Source organism: Bos taurus, chromosome 3, assembly GCF_002263795.3.
Source record: "Bos taurus isolate L1 Dominette 01449 registration number 42190680 breed Hereford chromosome 3, ARS-UCD2.0, whole genome shotgun sequence".
Lineage (NCBI taxonomy): Eukaryota > Metazoa > Chordata > Mammalia > Artiodactyla > Bovidae > Bos > Bos taurus.
Window position 1 is genome coordinate 81537266 of NC_037330.1, and position 22360 is coordinate 81559625.

The 22360-nt window shown below is 41.5% G+C and overlaps 1 protein-coding gene across 2 annotated transcripts in view; it reads right to left on the reverse strand.

Moving 5' to 3' along the window:
- Nucleotides 1–22360, reverse strand: part of ROR1 (receptor tyrosine kinase like orphan receptor 1) — a 469060-nt gene that overhangs the window by 204593 nt on the left and 242107 nt on the right. For both annotated transcript variants that reach the window (XM_024990121.2, XM_015465329.3), the window contains exon 2: nucleotides 950–1021. In XM_024990121.2, coding sequence (XP_024845889.1) covers nucleotides 950–1021 — 72 coding nt within the window. The remainder of the gene's footprint in view (nucleotides 1–949; nucleotides 1022–22360) is intronic.

Genomic DNA, 22360 nt, shown 5'->3' on the forward strand with positions numbered 1-22360 from the left:
TGGGTTCGATCCCCGGGTTGGGAAGATCCCTGGAGGAGGGCATGGTGACCCTATCCAGTATTCTTGCCTGGAGAATCCCTAAGGACAGAGGAGCCTGGTGGGCTACAGTCTATGGGATCACAAAGAGTTGGACATGACTGAGCGACTAAGCCCAGTAGAGGGAGAGAGTGGGGACTGGCAAGGAAGGAAGGGCAACTCAGATGGAAAGAACAGCTTAGACAAAAGGCAGAAGCAGAAAAGCACAGGATATAGACAATGAAACAGAAAGTTGGCTGGAGACACGTAAAAGAGCAGTCTAAAGAGAAATAAGCTGGAAAGGTAGGATGAGCCAATTGCAGGGGGTTTGAACATGGCCTGATTTATCTTCCAGGACATAGGATCTCTATAGAGTAGCCAGTGCTTAGCATATGGTGGGTCTTAATTAATGCTACAACAGCCGCATAGCAGGAGCCTGTTCTCCAGCTGCACACAGGAAGTGGCCATCTGTACACGCAGGCAATTACAAACCTTCCAGATACTCTGCCCTGAACCCTGCAAGCACATCAAATACTCACCGTAAAAGGTCACCCAACAAACATCTCTGATCAATCCTGGCTCAGGCAGAATCAAATCCTCTAAATAAGATCCACTGGATGCAGTGTCAGGAAGGTCAGAAACTACCCTTTTTCACATCTTGAAGCATTTTTACCATGTGGAACTCTTTAGAAGAAGAAGGGAAAGGAAAGAGAGAGGCAAAAAAAAAAAAAAAAAAAACCCTCTCCAGAAATAATAGAATTCCAAGTAATTAAATGTTAACTGATCACAAAGTTAACAGGGGATTTATTTTGGCCCCTGCCTCCTTCTGGTGATCTAAAAAGCAGTTGATTTCAAGGACAGCCATGCCAGGAGTAAACCTGGCGTTTCACGCCTCCCCTCCTCCACTTCCGCCCTGCGTGTCCCCACTGTGTACCTTTGTCGAGCTCACTTGAAATGTTCCATGATGAGGTAGGCACTAACTCAGCAGTGACTGACAACTCTGTTTCTGAAAATAAAGAGAAGGGAGGGGAGAAAGACAAGGGCAATATTAAATATAGTAACTTATGGACTGTTAGAAGCATTACAGGAGATTTCCAAAGGCCCTGCCTTCCGAGAGAGACCACGCAGTCCCATAGCTTATTAAACTTAAATGTCTGCTCAGCCTGCCAGGCAGAGGCGCCTGTATTATAGAGGCTATCCAGACAAACATACTGGAGGCCAGATTTGAGGATTTTTTCCTTTAAAACACAGGCTTGAAAATTAAATACAAATATTTCATTGACAAAAAACCAAACCTGCAGAAATGACCAAACATGATCAAATACAAACTCTTCCTTTTCTTGTTGAAAGACCAGTCTTACGTTAATAAAGTCAATAGTCTTTCCATGAAACATGAGATCAACATTGCTCCTGATGCTGGTTTCATTTGTGTTTGTGAATTCATAGCATTTCTCTTAATAGACAAATTGGTTTCTTTATATTGAAACCTTCAGTCAAGACAAATGGAAGCTAAGGATTTTAATATGGAGAGTAATTTGTGGAAACCAAAATTCAAAGATAACTTTAAAAACCACCATAAATTAAAGCAAACATGCAAATCCAAAATATTAAGGACATGATACACTATGAAAATTTTCAAACTCTTTATGATATACTGTAGTATACAAACAATGCTTTTATTAAAACCCATGACACATCCTACTAGCACATTTTAATAGGATTGCATTAATCTCCCCTTAGGCCATGTACACACACACACACACACACACATCTATTACAGAGCTTTTGTGCTAGGTAGGATCTCAGAGAGCCCAGAGACTGGGTCATTAGATCTATGGCACCCATGCTATCACATCCGCTTTCTTCAGATATCATTGATCAATTATGGATCCTTTTGCCTATAAACCCGGGATCTGCCTTACAGCCTTTCAACACGGTTCTTTTAGGTAGCCACTGAAAACGGATCTGTGTTAGAATGCAAGGCAGAGGAAGAACTAGTATTTAAACCTAGGTCTGTCTGACTCTACCACCCACACACCTCCTGCCAGCCCATGCTGCCCAGTTGTTAAGCCTGAAACCTGACTTGTTTTTCACCTTACTTCTCTCTGGCTTTACCCTTTCACCAAGATAAGCACACTCTTCTACATTTCCTTATTTACTGATGGAGGCCATCTGCCACATGGCCATAGAAGCCGCATGCCGTCATCAGTGAGCTTTGCCAAGGACAGGATGTTTACCCACGGAGACCTTGCAGAGGCCACTTCTAGCTTGTCTACTGAGTCTCTAATCAACCTGCCATGCACAGCAGAGACAAAGGGGTTGTTTGGTTTGTGCAGACCTTCTTGGCTTTCTTCTTCCCCTGTCCAGGTGGGAAAGAAAACAGGTGGGAAAGAAAGTAGACAAGCCACACAAAACCTACCCACCCCAAAAGGCCCCGGTCACCTCCCACATCCTGAGCCAACAACAGCATGCATTCTTTTCAGGGGAACCGAAGTCAGATGGGCAGTAAGGCTGGGATCTTACAGCAAACAGAATTCCAAAATATGAAGCCAAAAAGGAAAATTTGCCCAAGTAAGAAAACTGCTTAATAGAAAACCACTGGAGAAGGCAGTGCTCCTGTTATCAACCACTTGTCCTAGAAATGGGTGTTTCATGAAGGTGATTTTACCAGGAAGTGCTAATTGTCTACATTCTAGAGGCCTCCACGTGTGACTCCAACCACAACTCCACTCTGAGCCCCCTGCTGCTGCCACCCACTTTGGCTCTTTGAATAAAGGCCCCTTGTTTGCAGTATTTTGGACCATTGTGGTTCCTCTTATAAAAAGGCTCATCAAGCACTCCAGTACCCAGACTTCAGGGAGCTTGGGAATAGAAGCATGGCAGCCACAGCGGCCACTCAGGCAAAGAAGCAAAGGGTGGGGAAGTGGTGGGATTAAGACAGATCTTGACAGCATTTACATTCAATATTTTCATAGCTTCATCTTACTGCTGCTCACAGCTAAATTGCCAGAAACATAGGTTTCATTTTACAGTATTAATTTTATAGAAAGTAAGCTATATGTCATTTGGTTTTTCTAGCCTGAATTTGAATTGCTGATTGAATATAATTTGAGACTGATGACAAATGAATAGATTCTTGGCACTGCTAACAGTAAAACTGTTCCCCCACGTGTCCCTGGACACTAATTACCACTCAGTTCTTGCGCTACAGAAAAGATAATTTCAATTCATAACCTCATTAATTGATTGTGATGATTCTGAGGAATTTTGTTCTCAGCTTCAAGATCTATTCCTTGAGATAACCACATGTTCAGCTCTTCAGATAAAATGATAATAAAAACAGATAAAATAGTTTTAAATATGAATATTCTCCCTGACAAATATTATCTTCTTAGGCTACTTTTTTTTTTTTTAAGTAAGGCTGGATTATTTAATGTGAAAAGTTTAATGTTAGTAATTGTCCCTCACAACAATGATGTGTAATAAGCTTCCCCCTCACCTCCTGAAAAGAAGACTGAATCTTAAGTGAGAAAAATTGAGCACATCTTGATTTAAGCAGCCTTGATTCCAAGGTCAGCAGCAGCCTTAGAGAGATGTGACCACCAGTCTTGACCCTACGGGACTTCCAGTGATGGATTCAGTTCCTCTCTTACTCTCTTTACTGTGGCAAAAGGATGAGATATTTAATACCAGACTAGCAGCCTCTCTTTGCGTAACATCACCGTGATAATAGTAAATTCGTACATGCCAACTAGGAGACAGTAGAATTTTTAATGAAAATACACACCTACATTAAAATACTAATTTCTGCCACTATTAGTAATGTTGTGATCAGGACCAAGTTACTTAACATCTTTTGACCACTATTTTCTCATCTGAAAAATGGGGACAATACAAGCCATCTCATAGGAAATGTGGTAAGGACTAGAGCAGATTATCAACCAAAGGGGTCCTGCACCCAGGAGGGTGCCCAGCATAGAGTGGATATTTAAGATCTTTCATGCCTTTCCCTCTGTCTAGAAAGGCGGATGAACATACTCTGCATGGATATACTCCAGTTTAGTGGCTGTGTCACTGTCTCAGTTTGAAATAACACATTTGCTGTACTTTAAGAAAGACTCTATTTTGCATGCCTTACTAATCCAAGATGATCTTTTCATTTTGTGAGGTTTTCCTGAATCAGTCACCAGTTCTTTTAGAACATCAGTGTTTTTATGCGGTTTTATCCAATTTAGGCAAATCCAGCATGTTTGAGAAAACTCCATCCCTTATCTTTCCTGACCTCTGCAGGAGGGCAAGCCATTCTTCTCCGGAGTTGATCAATAGGAGCTATTATCTTTGCAGTTTCACTGATGAGTGACTTTTTGGCACCGATTCTGCAAACCATAAGGTTTTGGTATTTAAGCCTGAACAGTGGGAGTGTTATTTGGAGCAAAGGAAAAAAAATAATAAGCCTTGAATCCTTCTCATTGATAAAAGCCTGTGCTCTCCACAAGGATTACTGGTTCATCTCAGCAGTTGGCAGGGAGCGACCCCATGTTCACAGGATGCACAAGCTCTTCCAAGAAGCCCCCAGCCACGCCACATCCTGTATCCTGATCCAGTGACAAGTTGAGGTTACACAGGCACGAACCAGCATTCTCACGAGACTGGTGGCCAGCCCAGTGTCACAAAGGCCAAGTGTGAGGGAACAAGTGGCTATCCGAGGGCCTTTTCTGGCCAGTGACACTGAGTTTACAGTGTGATAGCTGGGTGGCCTTAGAGGCCAAAGACTTATTTAGCAAGCTATGTGTTTTGTTTTTTGCAGGTTTTTTTGCTGCTTGTGTGTCACAGTTTAATAACCAACCACTCTGGGGCTTCCCCCTGCCCAGAGTTCACAAATTTATAACTTTTTGAAAGGGGTACACATTTTAATGTGACAATCCATATGTGGGTCCTTCTCTCCTTAGATATAAAACTGAAGTGTCATGTAGTGTTATTTTCAGTATTCTCATTTCTTACAAGTTCAACTAGGTCATGACTCAAGCCTAAGGATTTCTGGAAGTATCCTTACAGGGAACCTTGGAGGATTTGCAGTTACAAAGACAGGAGACCCAAGCAATAGCTCCATCTTCAACAGGAACAATTCCACATTTCTCTGCATTACATACTCAGGTGAATGGAAAAGGCACCAATGATTTAAACAAAAGATTTTTTAATCCTCTTATCTGATACAACTTCCTCATCTGACAGATGAAGCAAATTAGGCCCATAGCAGTCTAGAGACTTGGCCAAAATCACAGTTCAAGATAGATACAGCCTTAGAAATGGCTTGGGAATAAATGCATGCTTCAATAAAATACATTTTAAAAACAGAAATAAATGCATACTGCCTTCTCATTGCTCTGCATCTTCCCTTGACTGTGCCCGTAAGAATGATACGTCTCCTTAGAAACTGAGTTGAGAGAGATGCACAAGGAATTTCCAAACAGCCAGTGTCGGTCACACAAAAGGGGCACACTGTCTTCTGTGGGAAAAGAAGGCTTCTGTCTGTGATCATTTGGGGGAAGAAGGTGGGAAGGAGACTTCAAAATCTCCGGTATGAAGTGTCAGTTTACACACAACATTCTTGGCCTTGATTCCTTCCTCCCACCAGCACCTCAGTGGAGAAGCCCACAGCCAGGTGTGTCAGCTCCACCAAAGCAAAGTCACACTCTGCTCTCCTTAGATGGGCAGGCAGGCCACATCTCCCAACAGCTCCGGGGTTAGTCAGCCTGAGCATTACTCCAGCCCTCAGTTCACAATCATCCCACATCTAGGGTCCTGCACGAGGAGCCCCTCCACTCTGGGAGAGGAAAGTCAGAGTCTCCCTCACCCAGTGTGAGATACACAGGGGTGGAGAGTTACTATGCTCAGTGTCTACAATGACCTAATCCTCAGTGACCTTAAATTTGGATGTCTAATGCAATCTTCAAAACAATTTACCAGTACAGTCACAAAGAAAGAAGGCACAATCCTGCAGCCTTAAACTGTTTCAATACCCATCGATACCATCTACACATTTTTAATAAAATCTATAAAGACCTCGTAAATGGCACAATTATGGCTCATGTGGCAGTCATTAATCTGTTGAAGAGAAATTTAAAATATACCAAATTCTGTAGTATTATTCATATTCTTATACATAGAGAATTTCAAAAACAAAAAAAAGTTGTCCAGGACAGTTGTCCACTGTCCTCTCAGTGTCTGAGAAGCTGACATTCAAGAGATCTTCTCAACAATTCCATAAGGTAGGTACCGTTATTAACTTCATTCCAAGATTGGAAAGCCTGAGGTAGAAAATCAGGGCACCTGTCTACTCAGGGTGCTGGGGAGGGGTGGGAATTGTGGTCAAACCCAGGCAGTCTGACAGCAGAGTTAGCGTCTCCAATTATGCCAAAACAGGGGGCGGGTAATGCCAAAAGACATAACCGCTTGCTCTCTAGCTTAAGCCCTCTTCTGCTCCAGAGGACCCCTGTGAACTCCAAGTTCATCAGAACTTAGTTTGACAAGCAGTACCAGAGGCCACACTCCTCCCCATCAATGCTTGGCTGCCTAATTCTAAAACCCCCCAACGTGGTGAGAGACACAGAGGGAAGAGAGAAGATACTTTCTGAATCACACTTAAATGCCTTTTTTCCTTTGGAAATATTATTTCCTTCTTTAAATCTGTTGAATTAATACTATGGATCATATGTAGTTCTTGTATTTAAAGGAATTATGTTACACAAAGCACCATAATGACACACATCTTCTTCAAAATGAATACACATATTTTTGAAAATTACCTTACTTAAAAACTACCATAGTTGGGGGCTCTTCCATGGGACTTTAGAGATTCTCTCACTCATTCATCCATTCATTCAATACAAGTAACACTTTCTAGGCGTAAGAACCGGGATAAAAGCTTGACCTGGTCCATAACATTTTTCAAAAACTTCCAGTCTCTTGGGAGGGGAGGGCAGTGTGCTAAGTCATTTCAGTCATGTCCGTCTCTTCACAACCACATGGACTGTAGCCCACCAGGCTCATCTGTCTATGGGATTCTCCAGGCAAGAATACGGGAGTGGGTGGCCATTTCCTTCTCTGGGCATCCTCCCAACCCAGGGATCGAACCTGCACCTGTTACATCTCCTGAACTGGCAGGCATGTTCTTTACCACAGAAATGGACAGATAGGGACTCCTCTTCCCACAAGTCATTACCCACACCCCCACCACAACTAGGCAAAAAACATCAAGAGTACTGAGTAAAAATCCACAAGAAAAAATATAATGTATAGCTGATAACTGAAAGGAAAGGACATTCTCAGGTGTCAAAAAAGAAGAAAACAGTTCAGTAGAAGCTGATGGAGAAGATACCTATAAACACAGGTCCCTCAGGCTAGGGGTTGCATTAGCAATACTCATTGGCCAACCTGTGGCCAGAGGGAGATCTGCGTTCTTGCCTAAAGCCTTTATGAGAGCCTGGGAGATCTCCCCACTCTGAGGGAGGGGCTTGAAATACTTCCACCAATAGCCAGAGAAGTTGCTAGGGTGCTTGAGTCCACCTAGGACTTGGCTAGGATAGGGGAAAATGTCCCCACAAGAAATCAAAAGGGTGTGTAAAGACCAAAGAGGTCACATGTACTTTTCACCCAGTTTTGCTCCAATTAAACGTATGTATTCTGTTCAGTTCAGTTTTTGTTTAGTTGCTCAGTCATGTCTAACTCTGTGACCCCATGGATGCAGCATGCCAGGCTTCCCTGTCCATCACCAACTCCCGGAGCTTACTCAAACACATGTCCATTGAGTCAGTGATACCATCCAATCATCTCATCCTCTGTCGTAACCCTCTCCTCCTGCCTTCAATCTTTCCCAGCATCAGGGTCTTTTCCGGTGAGCCAGATCTTCACATCAGGTGGCCAGAGGATTGGAGTTTCAGTTTCAGCATCAGTCCTTCCAGTGAATATTAAGAACTGATTTCCTTTAGGATGGACTGGTTGGATCTCCTTGCAGTCTAAGGGACTCTCAAGAGTCTTCTCCAACAGCACAATTCAACAGCATAAATTCTTTGGTGCTCAGCTTTCTTGATAGTCCAACTCTCACATCCATATATGACTACTGGGGAAACCAAAGCCTTGACTAGATGGACCTTTGTTGGCAAAGTAATATCTATGCTTTTTAATATGCTGTCTAGGTTGGTCATAACTTTTCTTCCAAGGAGTAAGCGTCTTTTAATTTCATGGCTGCACTCACCATCCTCAGTGATTTTGGAGCCCAAAAGATAAAGTCTGTCACTGTTTCCATTGTTTCCCCATCCATTTACCATGAAGTGATGGGACTGGAGGCCATGATCTTAGTTTTCTGAATGTTGAGTTTTAAGCCAACTTTTTCATTCTCCCCTTTCAATTTCATAAAGAGGCTCTTTAGTTCTTCTTCACTTTCTGCCATAAGGGTGATGTTATCTGCATATCTGAGGTTATTGATATTTCTCCTGGCAATCTTACTTCCAGCTTGGGCTTCATCCAGTCTAGCATTTCTCATGATGTACTCTGCATATAAGTTAAATAATCAGGGTGACAATATACAGCCTTGACGTACTGCTTTCCCTATTTGGAACCAGTCTGTTGTTCCATGTCCAGTTCTAATTGTTGCTTCTTGACCTGAATACAGATTTCTCAGGAAGCAGGTAAAGTGGTCTGGTATTCCCATCTCTTGAAGAGTTTTCCACAGTTTGTTGTGATCCACACAGTCAAAGGCTTTGGCATAGTCAATAAAGCAGAAGTAGGTGTTTCTCTGGAACTCTCTTCTTTTTTGATGATTCAATGGATGTTGGCAATTTGATCTCTGGTTCCTCTGCCTTTTCTAAATCCAGTTTGAACATCTGGAAGTTCATGGTTCACATACTGTTGAAGCCTGGCTTGGAGAATTTTGAGCATTACTTTACTAGCGTGTGAGATGAGTGCAATTGTGTGGTAGTTAGAACATTCTTTGGCATTGCCTTTCTTTGGGATTGGAATGAAAACTGACCTTTTGCAGTCTTGTGGCCACTGCTGAGTTTTCCACATTTGCTGGCATACTGAGTGTAGCACTTTCACAGCATCATCTTTTAGGATTTGAAATAGCTCAACTGGAATTCCATCACCTCCACAAGCTTTGACTGCAGTGATGCTTCCTAAGGCCCACTTGACTTTGCACTCCTGAATATCTGGCTCTAGGTGAGTGATCACACCATCATGGTTATATGGGTCATGAAGCTCTTTTTTGTATAGTTCTTCTGTGTATTCTTGCCACCTCTTCTTAATATCTTCTGCTTTTGTTTGGTCCATACCATTTCTGCCCTTTATTGTGCACATCTTTGGATGAAATGTTCCCTTGGTATCTCTAATTTTCTTGAAGAGATTGCTAGTCTTTTCCATTCTATTGTTTTCCTCCATTTCTTTGCATTGATCACTGAGGAAGGCTTTCTTATCTCTCCTTGCTATTCTGTGGAACTCTGCATTCAGATGCTTATATCTTTCCTTTTCTCCTTTGCCTTTCACATCTTTTCTCTTCTCAGCTATTTGTAAGGCCTCCTCGGACAACCATTTTGTCTCTCTTCATTTCTTTTTCTTGGGGATGGTCTTGATTGCTGCCTCCTGTACAATGTCACAAACCTCTGTTCATAGTTCTTCAGGCACTCTATCAGATGTAATCCCTTGAATATATTTGTCATTCCTACTGTATAATCGTAAGGGATTTGATTTAGGTTGTACCTGAATGGTCTAGTGGTTTTCCCTATTTTCTTCAATTTCAGTCTGAATTTGGCAATAAGGAGTTCATGATATGAGCCACAGTCAGCTCCTGGTCTTGTTTTTGCTGACTGTATAGAGCTTTTCCATCTTTGGCTGCAAAGAATATAATCAATCTGATTTCTGTATTGACCATCTGCTGATGTCCATGTGTAGAGTCTTCTCTTGTGTTGTTGGAAGAGGTGTTTGCCATGACCAATGTGTTCTCTTGGCAAAACTCTGTTAGCCTTTGCCCTGCTTCATTTTGTACTCCAAGGCCAAATTTGCCTGTTACTCCATGTATCTCGACTTCCTACTTTTGCATTCCAGTCCCCTATAATGAAAAGGACATCTCTTTTGGGTGTTAGTTCTAGAAGGTCCTGTAGGTCTTCTTAGAACCATTCAACTTCAGCTTCTTCAGCATTACTGGGTAGCGTCATAAACTTGGATTACTGTGATATGAATGGTTTGCCTTCGAAACGAACAGAGATCATTCTCATTTTTGAGATTGCATCCAAGTACTGCATTTCAGACTCTTTGGTTGACTATGATGGCTACTCCATTTCTCTTAAGGGATTCCTGCCCACAGTAGTAGATATAATGGTCCTGTGAGTTAAATTCACCCATTCCAGTCCATTTTAGTTTGCTGATTCCTAAAATGTTGACATTCACTCTTGCCATCTCCTGTTTGACCACTTCCAATTTGCCTTGATTCATGGATCTAACATTCCAGGTTCCTATGCAATATTGCTCTCTACAGCATTGGACTTTGCTTCCATCACCAGTTACATTCACAATTGCGTGTTGTTTTTGCTTTGGCTTCTTCTCTTCATTCTTTCTGGTGTTATTTCTCCATTGATCTCCCATAGCATATTGGGCACCTACCAATCTGGGGAGTTCATCTTTCAGTGTCCTATCTTTTCGCCTTTTCATACTGTTCACGGGTTCTGAAGGCAAGAATACTGAAGTGGTTTGCCTTTCCCTTCTCCAGTGGACCATGTTTTATGTATTCACATTTTCAAAACTTAGAATTTGGAACTTCCCTGGTGATCCAGTGGTTAAGACTCTTCACAGGGCCTGGGTTCAATCCGTAGTAAGCGAACTAGATCACAGATGATGCAACTGGAAAAAAAAGACTCTACATGCATAACTCAAAATGTCATGCATGCTGCAAGGAAGATCAAAGATCCTGTGTGACACAACTAAGACCCAGCATGGCCAAATAAGAAAAATAATTAAACATTTAAAAAATAAATTTAAAAAACCTGGAATTTCACATTGTTACAATGTATGTGTACAGTACTCTGTAATTTCATTACAACTATAGATTTGTATAACTATCACTGCAATCAAGATGCAGAGCTATGTCGTTACTGCAAAGATCTCCCTCGTGCTACCCCTTTAAGAGCCACCCTCATCCCTCACTCCTAACCATTTCTAATCCCTGGCAACCACTAATCTGGTCCTCATCTCTATAAATCCTTTATTTCAAGAATGTGATATAAACAGACTCACACAAGGCCTTGAGAGCCACCCAATTTCTTGTGTGTATCAATGGAATATTCTTTTTATACTGCTGAGTAGTATTCCACTGCTCAGATATACTCCCACACTGTAACCATTCACCTTGGACATTTAGTTGCTGCCATTTTCTTCCTGTTAAAAATAAAAATGTTTCAAACACACTTGTAGCCTTTTGTGCTGATTTTTTTGTATTTTAGTAAGAGCCAGGAGAAATATCAATAACCTCAGATATGCAGATAACACCACCCTTATGGCAGAAAGTGAAGAGGAACTAAAAAGCCTCTTGATGAAAGTGAAAGTGGAGAGTGAAAAAGTTGGCTTAAAGCTCAACATTCAGAAAATGAAGATCATGGCATCTGGTCCCATCACTTCATGGGAAATAGATGGGGAAACAATGTCAGACTTTATTTTGGGGGGCTCCAAAATCACTGCAGATGGTGACTGCAGCCATGAAATTAAAAGACGCTTGCTCCTTGGAAGGAAAGTTATGACCAACCTAAATAGCATATTCAAAAGCAGAGACATTACTTTGCCAACAAAGGTCCATCTAGTCAAAGCTATGGTTTTTCCAGTAGTCATGTATGGATATGAGAGTTGGACTGTGAAGTAAGCTGAGCACCAAAGAATTGATGCTTTTGAACTATGGTGTTGGAGAAGACTCTTGAGAGTGCCTTGGACTGCAAGGAGATCCAACCAGTCCATTCTAAAGGAGATTGGTCTTGGGTGTTCTTTGGAAGGAATGATGCTAAAGCTGAAACTCCAGTACTTTGGCCACCTCATGTGAAGAGTTGACTCATTGGAAAAGACTCTGATGCTGGGAGGGATTGGGGGCAGGAGGAGAAGGGGATGACAGAGGATGAGATGGCTGGATGGCATCACCAACTGGATGGATGTGAGTTTGAGTGAACTCTGGGAGTTGGTGATGGACAGCGAGGCCTGGCATGCTGCAGTTCATGGGGTCACAAAGCATCGGACATGACTGAACTGAACTGAACTGAAGAGGAAAATTGGATCTAGAACAAAGGGGTTGCATGCAAGAGGCAATAATAAGCAAACACGTTAGAAAATGTGTTAAATAAGTTTGACTTAGCTCTAAACATAAATCTGTGATGAGAGGTACAATAGAGGTCATCAGAGGGTTCCAAGGCAGCAGTGAGGAATAGTACAACCTCCAGGTTGGGGACAGAAACCTGAAAAGGTCAGAATTAGTGAAAGACTGTTACAGTCTGAGAGGAGGCCTGCGTATTAGAAATATTACAGTACACTAAGGGACCTGCACATAAATCAACAATGTTCGCTCTCAGTTGTAAAGAAGCAGCTTTCTTCAAGAAGGAAACAAATAGTGATGTCAAAATCCAAGGGCTTCTAGGTTTGTTTGTTTGGTTTTTTTCTGTAAAGAAAAAGGGAAACATCTCAACTAATCACTAGGAAGGCAGGTTCTTCCTGGGGCTAGTACAAAGTTATAAGAGAAACTTCCAGATGGCTCAAACCTTAATCTTCCCCAATGAGGAGTTCAAATGTACAGACCCAAAGTTAGCACTCCCTCATCCACCCATGGTGCCACTAGACTTCATGGATGCTTAGTGCAACAAAAGAGCTACTTTATTTCTGGCTTCAGAACAAGCTGGCAAAGACAGTTAAAAAAAAGAAGGAAGCATGTTGAAAAATGTTTAGCTTAGAAATTGGTCTTATCTTCCTAGAGAGGTTTTATTTCATTTCCTTTCGTGTGCTGCAAACACCTCAGATTTCGAATGACATCAACAAACCTCACTCTTTTCTTCTTGTTTCTACTTGACTGCTCTTCCTTATAGGCTTTTTCCCTCAAAAGCACCTCCTGGCAGTTTTTCCTTATCATCCTGCTGTGTCATCTGTCTTTGTCTTTTGGGGTTTGCCATTTATTTTCCCCCTTTGTATGGCCCACACACACTTTCATTTCATATTCTATCATCCTTTCTGTAATAGAAGTCTATTACTCTATAATTGTCCCTGTTCAATTCAGTCACCCACATCTCAAAAGAAACAAGGGATCCAAGGAAGATGCTTTCCTAGCTGCTATTCCATGACAGCCTGAGAGTTTCATTTTTTTTTTTTGCAAAACAAAGGAAGTCTTGGTTAAGTCCCATGCGCAATGGGAAGAAAATTAAGTTGCGCCGGGTGTTCCCTAAAGCCATAGTGTCAGTCAGTTCAGTCGCTCAGTCGTGTCCGACTCTTTGTGACCCCATGAATCGCAGCATGCCAGGCCTCCCTGTCCATCACCAACTCCCGGAGTTCACTCAGATTCACGTCCATCGAGTCAGTGATGCCATCCACCCATCTCATCCTCTGTCGTCCCCTTCTCCTCCTGCCCCCAATCCCTCCCAGCATCAGAGTCTTTTCCAATGAGTCAACTCTTCACATGAGGTGGTCAAAGTACTGGAGTTTCAGCTTTAGCGTCATTCCTTCCAAAGAAATCCCAGGGCTGATCTCCTTCAGAATGGACTGGTTGGATCTCCTTGCAGTCCAAGGGACTCTCAAGAGTCTTCTCCAACACCACACTTCAAAAGCATCAATTCTTCGGCGCTCAGCCTTCTTCACAGTCCAACTCTCACATCCATACATGACCACAGGAAAAACCATAGCCTTGACTAGACAGACCTTTGCTGGCAAAGTAATGTCTCTGCTTTTGAATATGCTATCTAGGTTGGTCATAACTTTCCTTCCAAGGAGTAAGTGTCTTTTAATTTCATGGCTGCAGTCACCATCTGCAGTGATTTTGGAGCCCCCCAAAATAAAGTCTGACATTGTTTCCCCATCTATTTCCCATGAAGTGATGGGACCAGATGCCATGATCTTCGTTTTCTGAATGTTGAGCTTTAAGCCAACTTTTTCACTCTCCACTTTCACTTTCATCAAGAGGCTTTTTAGTTCCTCTTCACTTTCTGCCATAAGGGTGGTGTTATCTGCATATCTGAGGTTATTAATATTTCTCCTGGCAATCTTGATTCCAGCTTGTGTTTCTTCCAGTCCAGCATTTCTCATAATGTACTCTGCATAGAAGTTAAATAAGCACAGTGACAATATACAGCCTTAACATACTCCTTTTCCTATTTGGAACCAGTCTGTTGTTCCATGTCCAGTTCTAACTGTTGTTTCCTGACCTGCATACAAATTTCTCAAGAGGCAGATCAGGTGGTCTGGTATTCCCATCTCTTTCAGAGTTTTCCACAGTTTATTGTGATCCACACAGTCAAAGGCTTTGGCATAGTCAATAAAGCAGAAATAGATGTTTTTCTGGAACTCTCTTGCTTTTTCCATGATCCAGCAGATGTTGGCAATTTGATCTCTGGTTCCTCTGCCTTTTCTAAAACCAGCTTGAGCATCAGCATATGAACATTAGCATACAATTTAGACAACTAGATGGCTGCAAAGGATTTCTTTAAAAACTCCTTACTTTCACCTTGAGTTTAATGTGATCATATTCACTTGTTCATTAATTCATCCATCCATTCTTTCACTTGACAAATATTTATGGAGTACCTACTCTGTACCTGACCAGTCAAGTCCTATCTAGGTGCTGGAACATACTAGTGAACAAAATCGACTTGTTTTCTTCATGGAAATCACTGTGTGGTAGGGACACAAAGAAGTAAATAAAGAATTAAAACACCATATGATAAACACTGTGTATGGGATGGAGATTGGCAGTGGGGAAGGGGGTTAATGAGGGTAGGGGAGGTAAAGGGGCTTAGCACAGTCTCAGAAGACCCTGTCCTGACCAAAGATTTTGGTGATGCAATTTATGGATGTGGTTCATGGAGAGCCAGATGCTTAATGGACATAAGGAGCCTGAATAATCTAATTTCCTCCTTTTAATCGAACAGGATTGACTTCTGCAAAAAGTGAACAAAGATTGAGACCTCTGCATGTCTTCACTTGCCATAGTCACGTAACTGCCCTTGCCTGCAGAACTTGGCTACTAACACGAGTCTCCTATTAGAAACAGGGAATGTCTCTTCCAGCTTTAGTGATTTAGCTCCAGCCCTGTGTACTTCCTAAATCGATTTTTCAACCAGGAGTGGGTCTTTTGTGTCTTTATCTCCTTAGCAACATAAGTATCTGCTAGCAATGGAGGGCTAGTGTAACCTAAGAGTTTCCAAATTTCTAGTTCCTTTTACCTTTCTGATTTATACTTGGCTCTAGAAAGAGAGAAAATAATTGTCCATTCAACATAATACTACACACAAGCTAAATAACTTCTGCTTTAGCCAGACCAATAAAAAATGAAATATATAAAACAGAATACTTGGTGCACAAATTTCATCTCCTTGAAATAGTGTAGTGCTGACATCAATAAAATCTTTCTCGTGTTTGAAGTTCAAATAAGATACCTCTGTTTCCTACCTTAAGCTATGTTTAAATCACAGCAAAACAACATGCAGTTTAATAGGAAAATATAATAAATCTGCTAACTCAGTGATATTCAGCTTTCTATTGAAGACAAAGACTGCAGTTTTCTTCTAATTTTCTACTTTGCAGCTTGCCCTCAATTCTACGATCCATGTGTCCTTCAGTCATCAGTAAGTGTTCTTCCTTTCACTCTGATTACCTGGTAAACATCTTGGGGGCAAAGATCATGTCTCATGCTTCCTTTGTGTCCTACCTGGTTCTGACATGATCAAGTAATGTGCTAGATGAGAAGCACCATGGCAGAGGAACGAATGAAAGGGTTACATTGACTTCAGAATCAGACATGTTCAAATACTGAGTCTGTCACACACTAACTTATGACCTCAGGCAAATTACTTCATACTTCTAAACCTCAGTCCCTCATACATAAAATAGGCATACTAGTAGTGAACTTGCAGGACTGCGATGAGGATTAACTAGGAAAATATTCGAAGATGAGTTCAGTGCCCAGCAGAGTAGCAGCTATCACTGATTGGTAAAGACTATTTTATTTACCATAGATACAACTTGAGGGGTATTTAATGCAGCAATTCCCAAACCCAGGTGGGGAGCACATTAGACAAACATAGATTCTTGGACCTCCTATCCCTAAACTATTAAATCTCCCAAAGTGGGTCTTATATAACCAGTCTAGCATCAGTTCTCTACAGCCCACCAGTGTGGGGAAACTCATATAATGATATGCCTGCCAAAAAATCCAAACAACACAAAAAAGTTTAACTAAACTGAGAAGTTTAATGTAATTTAAGAATCTAAGGTAAAGGGAGTTGGCTGATTTAAACTTCTTTTTTTTGTCATAAAAATCTCAAAGTAGTCAGAAATCTCATCAATACTGAGAGAGCCCAGTGAATATTAACCAAGGACAAAATTGGTACCACTTGAAAGTCTTTCAAAGCAAAATATTTATGTTTAACTAGAAGGTCCTCTTAATTGGTTGACCAACAATTTGGCCAACTGGACTCTCGGGAGGAAAATTATCATCCTGTGAAGAGCAGGGCAGTTTTATCTCCACCAGTATCTCCATTACATGGATCTCAATGGCTGGGATTTTTATGTTTGTGAAGCTCTTCACCAAATAGGAAACTGGACACACTCTAAAAATGAGCAGTCCTCTGACTCTAGGCATACAACGTGGGAGGAACAAAACCCTTTTCAGCTTTGATTCTCATCCACTTAAAGCATTTACAAAGAGAAGGCCACTTTGGACACAGTTGAAAAAGCTATTAAGATTTCAAGGACCTCACAGTAATACAAGTACCTTGTATTTAGGTAGCACTTTTCCTTTCAAGAAAGCCTGTACACAGAACAGACATTAGCTCATGACTCCACATGTGAAGGATCAAGGCCCGAGATAATCATACCCTGGTTGGAGCTGAAGAAACCCAGACTCGGCCAGAGAACTTGCCTAACGTCCCCTGGTGTGTCATCAAGCGCCAAGAGAATGTAAGCACCATCTTCCTCACCCAAACCTGGCTCCACACAAGTGGTTACCCTGCTGCTGAAATCTCATCTCCAGTATTAAGGTTTGGGTTTTCTCTAATCCCCTCTAGCACACTGTTAATTCAGTCATTTCAAAGTTCCAAAGAGTGGGGAATAAACATTTTTTTAAAAATATTTTCAGAAAAAATCTACTGAACGTATAATTTGTATTTTCTGCCTGTCCCTGGAAACCAACTGTTTAAGTTAATGGGATTGAGGGGTGCCTGGATTAGTGGAAATTATTTTAATCAGAGGTAAATTTAGGAGGATTACTATTATCCTACAAGATAGTAAGATGCTTTTGCTCCAGCCACATTAGCCTGGGTGTGTTGGATCTAAATGGCTGGCAATTTTCAAATACTTAATTTGTCTCAAATTGCTCCAGTTTAAAATGCTTTGCCCGTCTGCACTGGGTTTCCTGCACCATGTCATTATTGATAGCCTGGGGAGATCAATAATTAAAATTAAATAGAGGGAAACATTAAGCAGAGCATAAATTGGGGCCAGAATCTCTTCCCAGTGCCTCTTAATCTCTCCCTCTTCTTAGATAACATATTGTTTTATCAATTCCTCTCTTAAGACACTTTACACTTTGTAAGGTGACCTACAATTGCTTCAGTGTTCTTTACTAAGATTGAAGGCTTATAGAGGCTGGAGACGAGGTCTGACTTAACTCTACATCATGCACAGCAGGAGCTGTTGACTTGTACACAATAGCAGGCACTCAACAAATGTCTTCTGAATGTGTAAGTGATATAATAGCTGCACTCCCCATATGTTATCACATTTATATGTATGAAGTAGTGCGTAGATGGAAATGGCCACAATTCATTCCTCCCTGTACCTACACCTTTTTGCAGTTTTTCCCAAGAAGAGATGCAGCCTACTTCCCCCGCTTGAATCTGAGCTGAACTTGGTGACTTGCTTTGGCTTACAAGAAGGTGTTGAGACCAGCCTTGCCCAGTTCAGACCAGAAAACCATCCAGCCAACACACTGACTCATGAGATAAATAAATGCTTGTTGCTTCTGGTCACTAAATTGTGGGATGGTTTGACTTCCCTGGTGGCTCAGATGGTAAAAGCATCTGCCTACAATGCGGGAGACCTGGGTTTGGTCCCTGGGTTGGGAACATCCCCTGGAGAAGGAAATGGCAGCCCACTCCAGTATTGTTGCCTGGAAAATCCCATGGATAGAGGAGCCTGGCAGGCTGCAGTCTATGGGGTCGCAAAGAGTCGGACACGACTGAGGGACTTCACTTTCACTTTCACTTTGTCATGTGCATTACTTGTGGGTTAGTTATAGATACCCATTTACAGATGAGAACACTAAGGCCCAATGAGGTTAAGAACTAGACTAAAGTCATAGAGTGAAAAAGTCAGGATTTGGATCCAGTCTTTCTGATTCCAAAGCCCACAGTCTTTCCACTAAATAAACTGACCAAATTTGAAATATTCTCGTGCATCAGAAACCAGTTTGAGAAACTAAAGGCAAGAGACAAATGGGGCAGGAGCCTCCTTTCCTTGCTGTGAAGCAGGATGGAGCGCCACCCACCAGGGTAAACCTCCCTCGTCAGATAGGGTTGTGTGTGGACAGCTCATTTGATTAGACTAAAGAGATGCAAAAGTACAGGATCCTTTTACACAACGATCTACAAGGAATGATATTCACCCATTTGTAAACACAGACTCAGAGCAATTGCGATTCAAAGAACACTGACTTGGTCACTTGGTCATTCCCCTGGTGCAATATTCTTTCCTTCATTCTTTTATTAGAAAGAAAAGTAACTTTGCATGTAGTTAATTTTGTGACTCTTCTCTTCCACCATCAATCTGCCATGTCTGTTTCGGTTTTCAAACCTGATGGAAATAGTTGGAATTGGTTCCGAGGTGTTGATATCTGTATCTGAAATGTAGTTCTACCTGCAGCCTTTAAGCAGCTGGGTATTTGTGGCTGCAGGCATGGGAACTTTCCACAACAGTGCAAGAGCATGCTTTGGATTTGCCAAAGAGCCCCTCTTATATGAAAAGGGAGGGCTCTCCCTCCTCCCAGAGCTGTCAAACAGCAGCATTTCAGGAGGCCTTCCTGGTCACTGGCAGTGACCAGGAACGACCAGAGCTACTGTGGATGTGATGGATGGGCTGGCCTGTTCGCTCATGTGTGTCACCTACCATGATGGGCTACTTGATTGCCTGCTGATAAGACAATGTTCTCAATACCTGCTTTGCTCAGGCAAGGTGTATACCTTCCCCATGGAATGGAATGTGGGCATACATTTTCAGTCAGGGAAGTCCAAGGTATTTGGGGGGATTTGTTGCAGCTGGTGGAACTGCATGGGAGAAGGAAGTGAGCTGATGGGTCCTGTTACACTGCCTCCCCCCGAGGTCACGGTGGAGGTCCCATAGCTGTCATCAGCCCCAGAGTCCTCCCTCTTCTCAGGCCTCCCCTACAAGCCTTCTCTGCTGCCCTCATTTTTCCTGACCTGCTGCCTCAAGGTCCCCATCAAGCAAGCGTATCCTTAGCACACAGGATTATTTTACTTAGCAAACTTGGAGTGAAAAGGGCTTTTCAAAGTTTGACACAAATCTAAAAGCTATAAAAAGAAAGATGATACATCGGATTGCATTTAAAATATTCAATAAGGAAAAAAGAAGAAACTAGGAAGAAAAAATTATTACAACTCAAAAGGCAAAGGCCAGCAGTCATAATAGTAAACAAAACCTCTTACAGATAAGCAAGGGTAAAAAAACCAAGAATGAAATAGATAAGAGGCCAAATGGAATGAATAGACAACTTACAAATAAGAAAACATGTGGTTTTCACACACATGAAACCATACTAAGATCACTTGATAATGTAAGAAATGTAAATTAAAATGTCAACGTGATGTGATTTTCCCCCAATCAGATTAGGAATTTAAGAAATGCTTGATATTTCTCTGTACTGGGAGGGATATAAGGAAATAGGGACCCTTATATTGATAGGTAGGAGCATAAATTGGTACAACTTGGCAACATCTATGAAAATTTTAAATGCAAATACCTTGTCAATAGCAATTCTACTTTTAGGAATTTATCTTACAGATGCTCTGAAATATGTATGAAATTATATTTATACAATATTCTCAAAGTAGTATTGTTTATAACAGAAAAAGATTAGAAACAACCTACTCATCCAGCTACATGGTTACTGGTTAAATAAATTATGGCCTATCCAATATTTGCAGTGGAACACAATGTACCTGTTAAAAAGAATAAAGAAGCTCTGTATGTATTCATTAGGAAAAAATCACCAAAATATATCCTTAAGTTACATTTTCTAAAAAGAGCAAAGTGCTGATCATGTATATAGAAAAATATCATTTGTATAAAAAGGAATAAAATGCCTGTACTTTTATATTTGTGGCTATATATATATAATTTTAGCAATATATATAATGTTTGTGCATATATATACTGTATATTCTTTTATATATATATAGTAGCTATAAAATGGATACACAAAAATTGAGAAATGTCTACATCTGAGAAGGGGACCTGAGGTGCTACAAGTCAGGGGTAAGAAGAACTCACTCTTACCATATATCCTTCTGTACTTAAAGTTTTTTATACCATGTGCAAAATGGGGGAGTTTTTTAAAACACACACTCAAAATGATTCCTCCTTCAGATAAGTGTTTCCCTTGGGGTATGCCAGCATGTTATGGGACCCCAGAGGAGGAGCACCTGATCAGAGCCAGTGGGCAAGGAATAGAAATGACCACCACAAGTTGCCAAGGGACACTGACTCTGAAACCTTCAAGGACAAGTAGACATTAGCTGGGCAAACCAAAGGCTCTTCTGTCCCTGGGAGATGAGTAAATTCGGGGAACTACACATAATTCATTTTATATTGCTGCATGTTCTTTTTGTTTTGTTTTGAGCACTCATCTTCACATCCTCTGGTGCCAGGCACTTACTAAGGACCTAATATTTGCTGAATCTCACTGACTGGCAGGTAAAGAGGACATGGGTCAATAGAGGCAGGACCTTCCCCAGTGTCTCTCACACTGGTAAGGGGTAGCTGTCACAGCAATGAGCAGGAGAGGAAGAGTGGAGTGGGGCGAGGACTACAGCACACGCAACACTAACCAGCAGAACCACCCGACCAGAACAATCCACGCATCAACAGCAGTTTGAAAAGAACATGCATACATGCTTTCATAAACATTTACTGAAGTGTTACCATCCCCTTCTGTGGGGTAGTGTTGCTATCCCACAAAAACCAAGGATGAGAGGGTGAAGTGCCAAAAGTCACTGCTGAAAAGGGGCCAGTTAAGACCTGAACCCTTGGTTCTGTCTCCTACTTTACAGTGGCCTCTGTTTACACCACCACTAATTAATTCTTTTTACTAGAATGTATGAAATAGTCCATCTCTTTAAACACAAATATCCTGAGCTGAAGTCTATATGACATAATTAGCCTATTATATATATTAACCTATTGTCCATTCTCTGGCATTTAATGCACCATTTACTACTTCCAGGGCTTCCCTGGTGGCTCAGACGGTAAAGCGTCTGCCTGCAATGCAGGAGACCCGGGTTCGATTCCTGGGTCGGGAAGATCCCCTGGAGAAGGAAATGGCAATCCACTCCAGCACTCTTGCCTGGAAAATTCCATGGACTGAGGAGCCTGATAGGCTACAGTCCATGGGGTCGCAAAGAGTCTGACACGACTGAGCGACTTCACTTTGTATCTACTACTTACATTATAAATTCTGTTTGAAATTTACAAGGGTTGTGGGGTTTTTTTTAAGTTCACAAAATAAAACAATATGACAAAGGAAATTCTGCCCCAAAGTTATAATGTTAAAATAAAACGTCAGGGAATTTGGGTCACACTGGGAGACCCAATCTTTTACATCATCTTTTACATTTTCCTCTCCTATTGCCATGTCATGTGCTCCACACCGAAATGGGAACCGAGAGAGGCAGTCAGTCAAGCAAGAAAGGTGATCCAGAGGAGAGAAGGGTCATCACATTCCATGGCAACCATGTTGGTGATGGTAGACTGGCTTCTCTAATATGCTTAGAGGTTAACAGCTACCAATTGGGTATCCCTTCTTTGCACAGATATTTCTAAGTCTTCAATT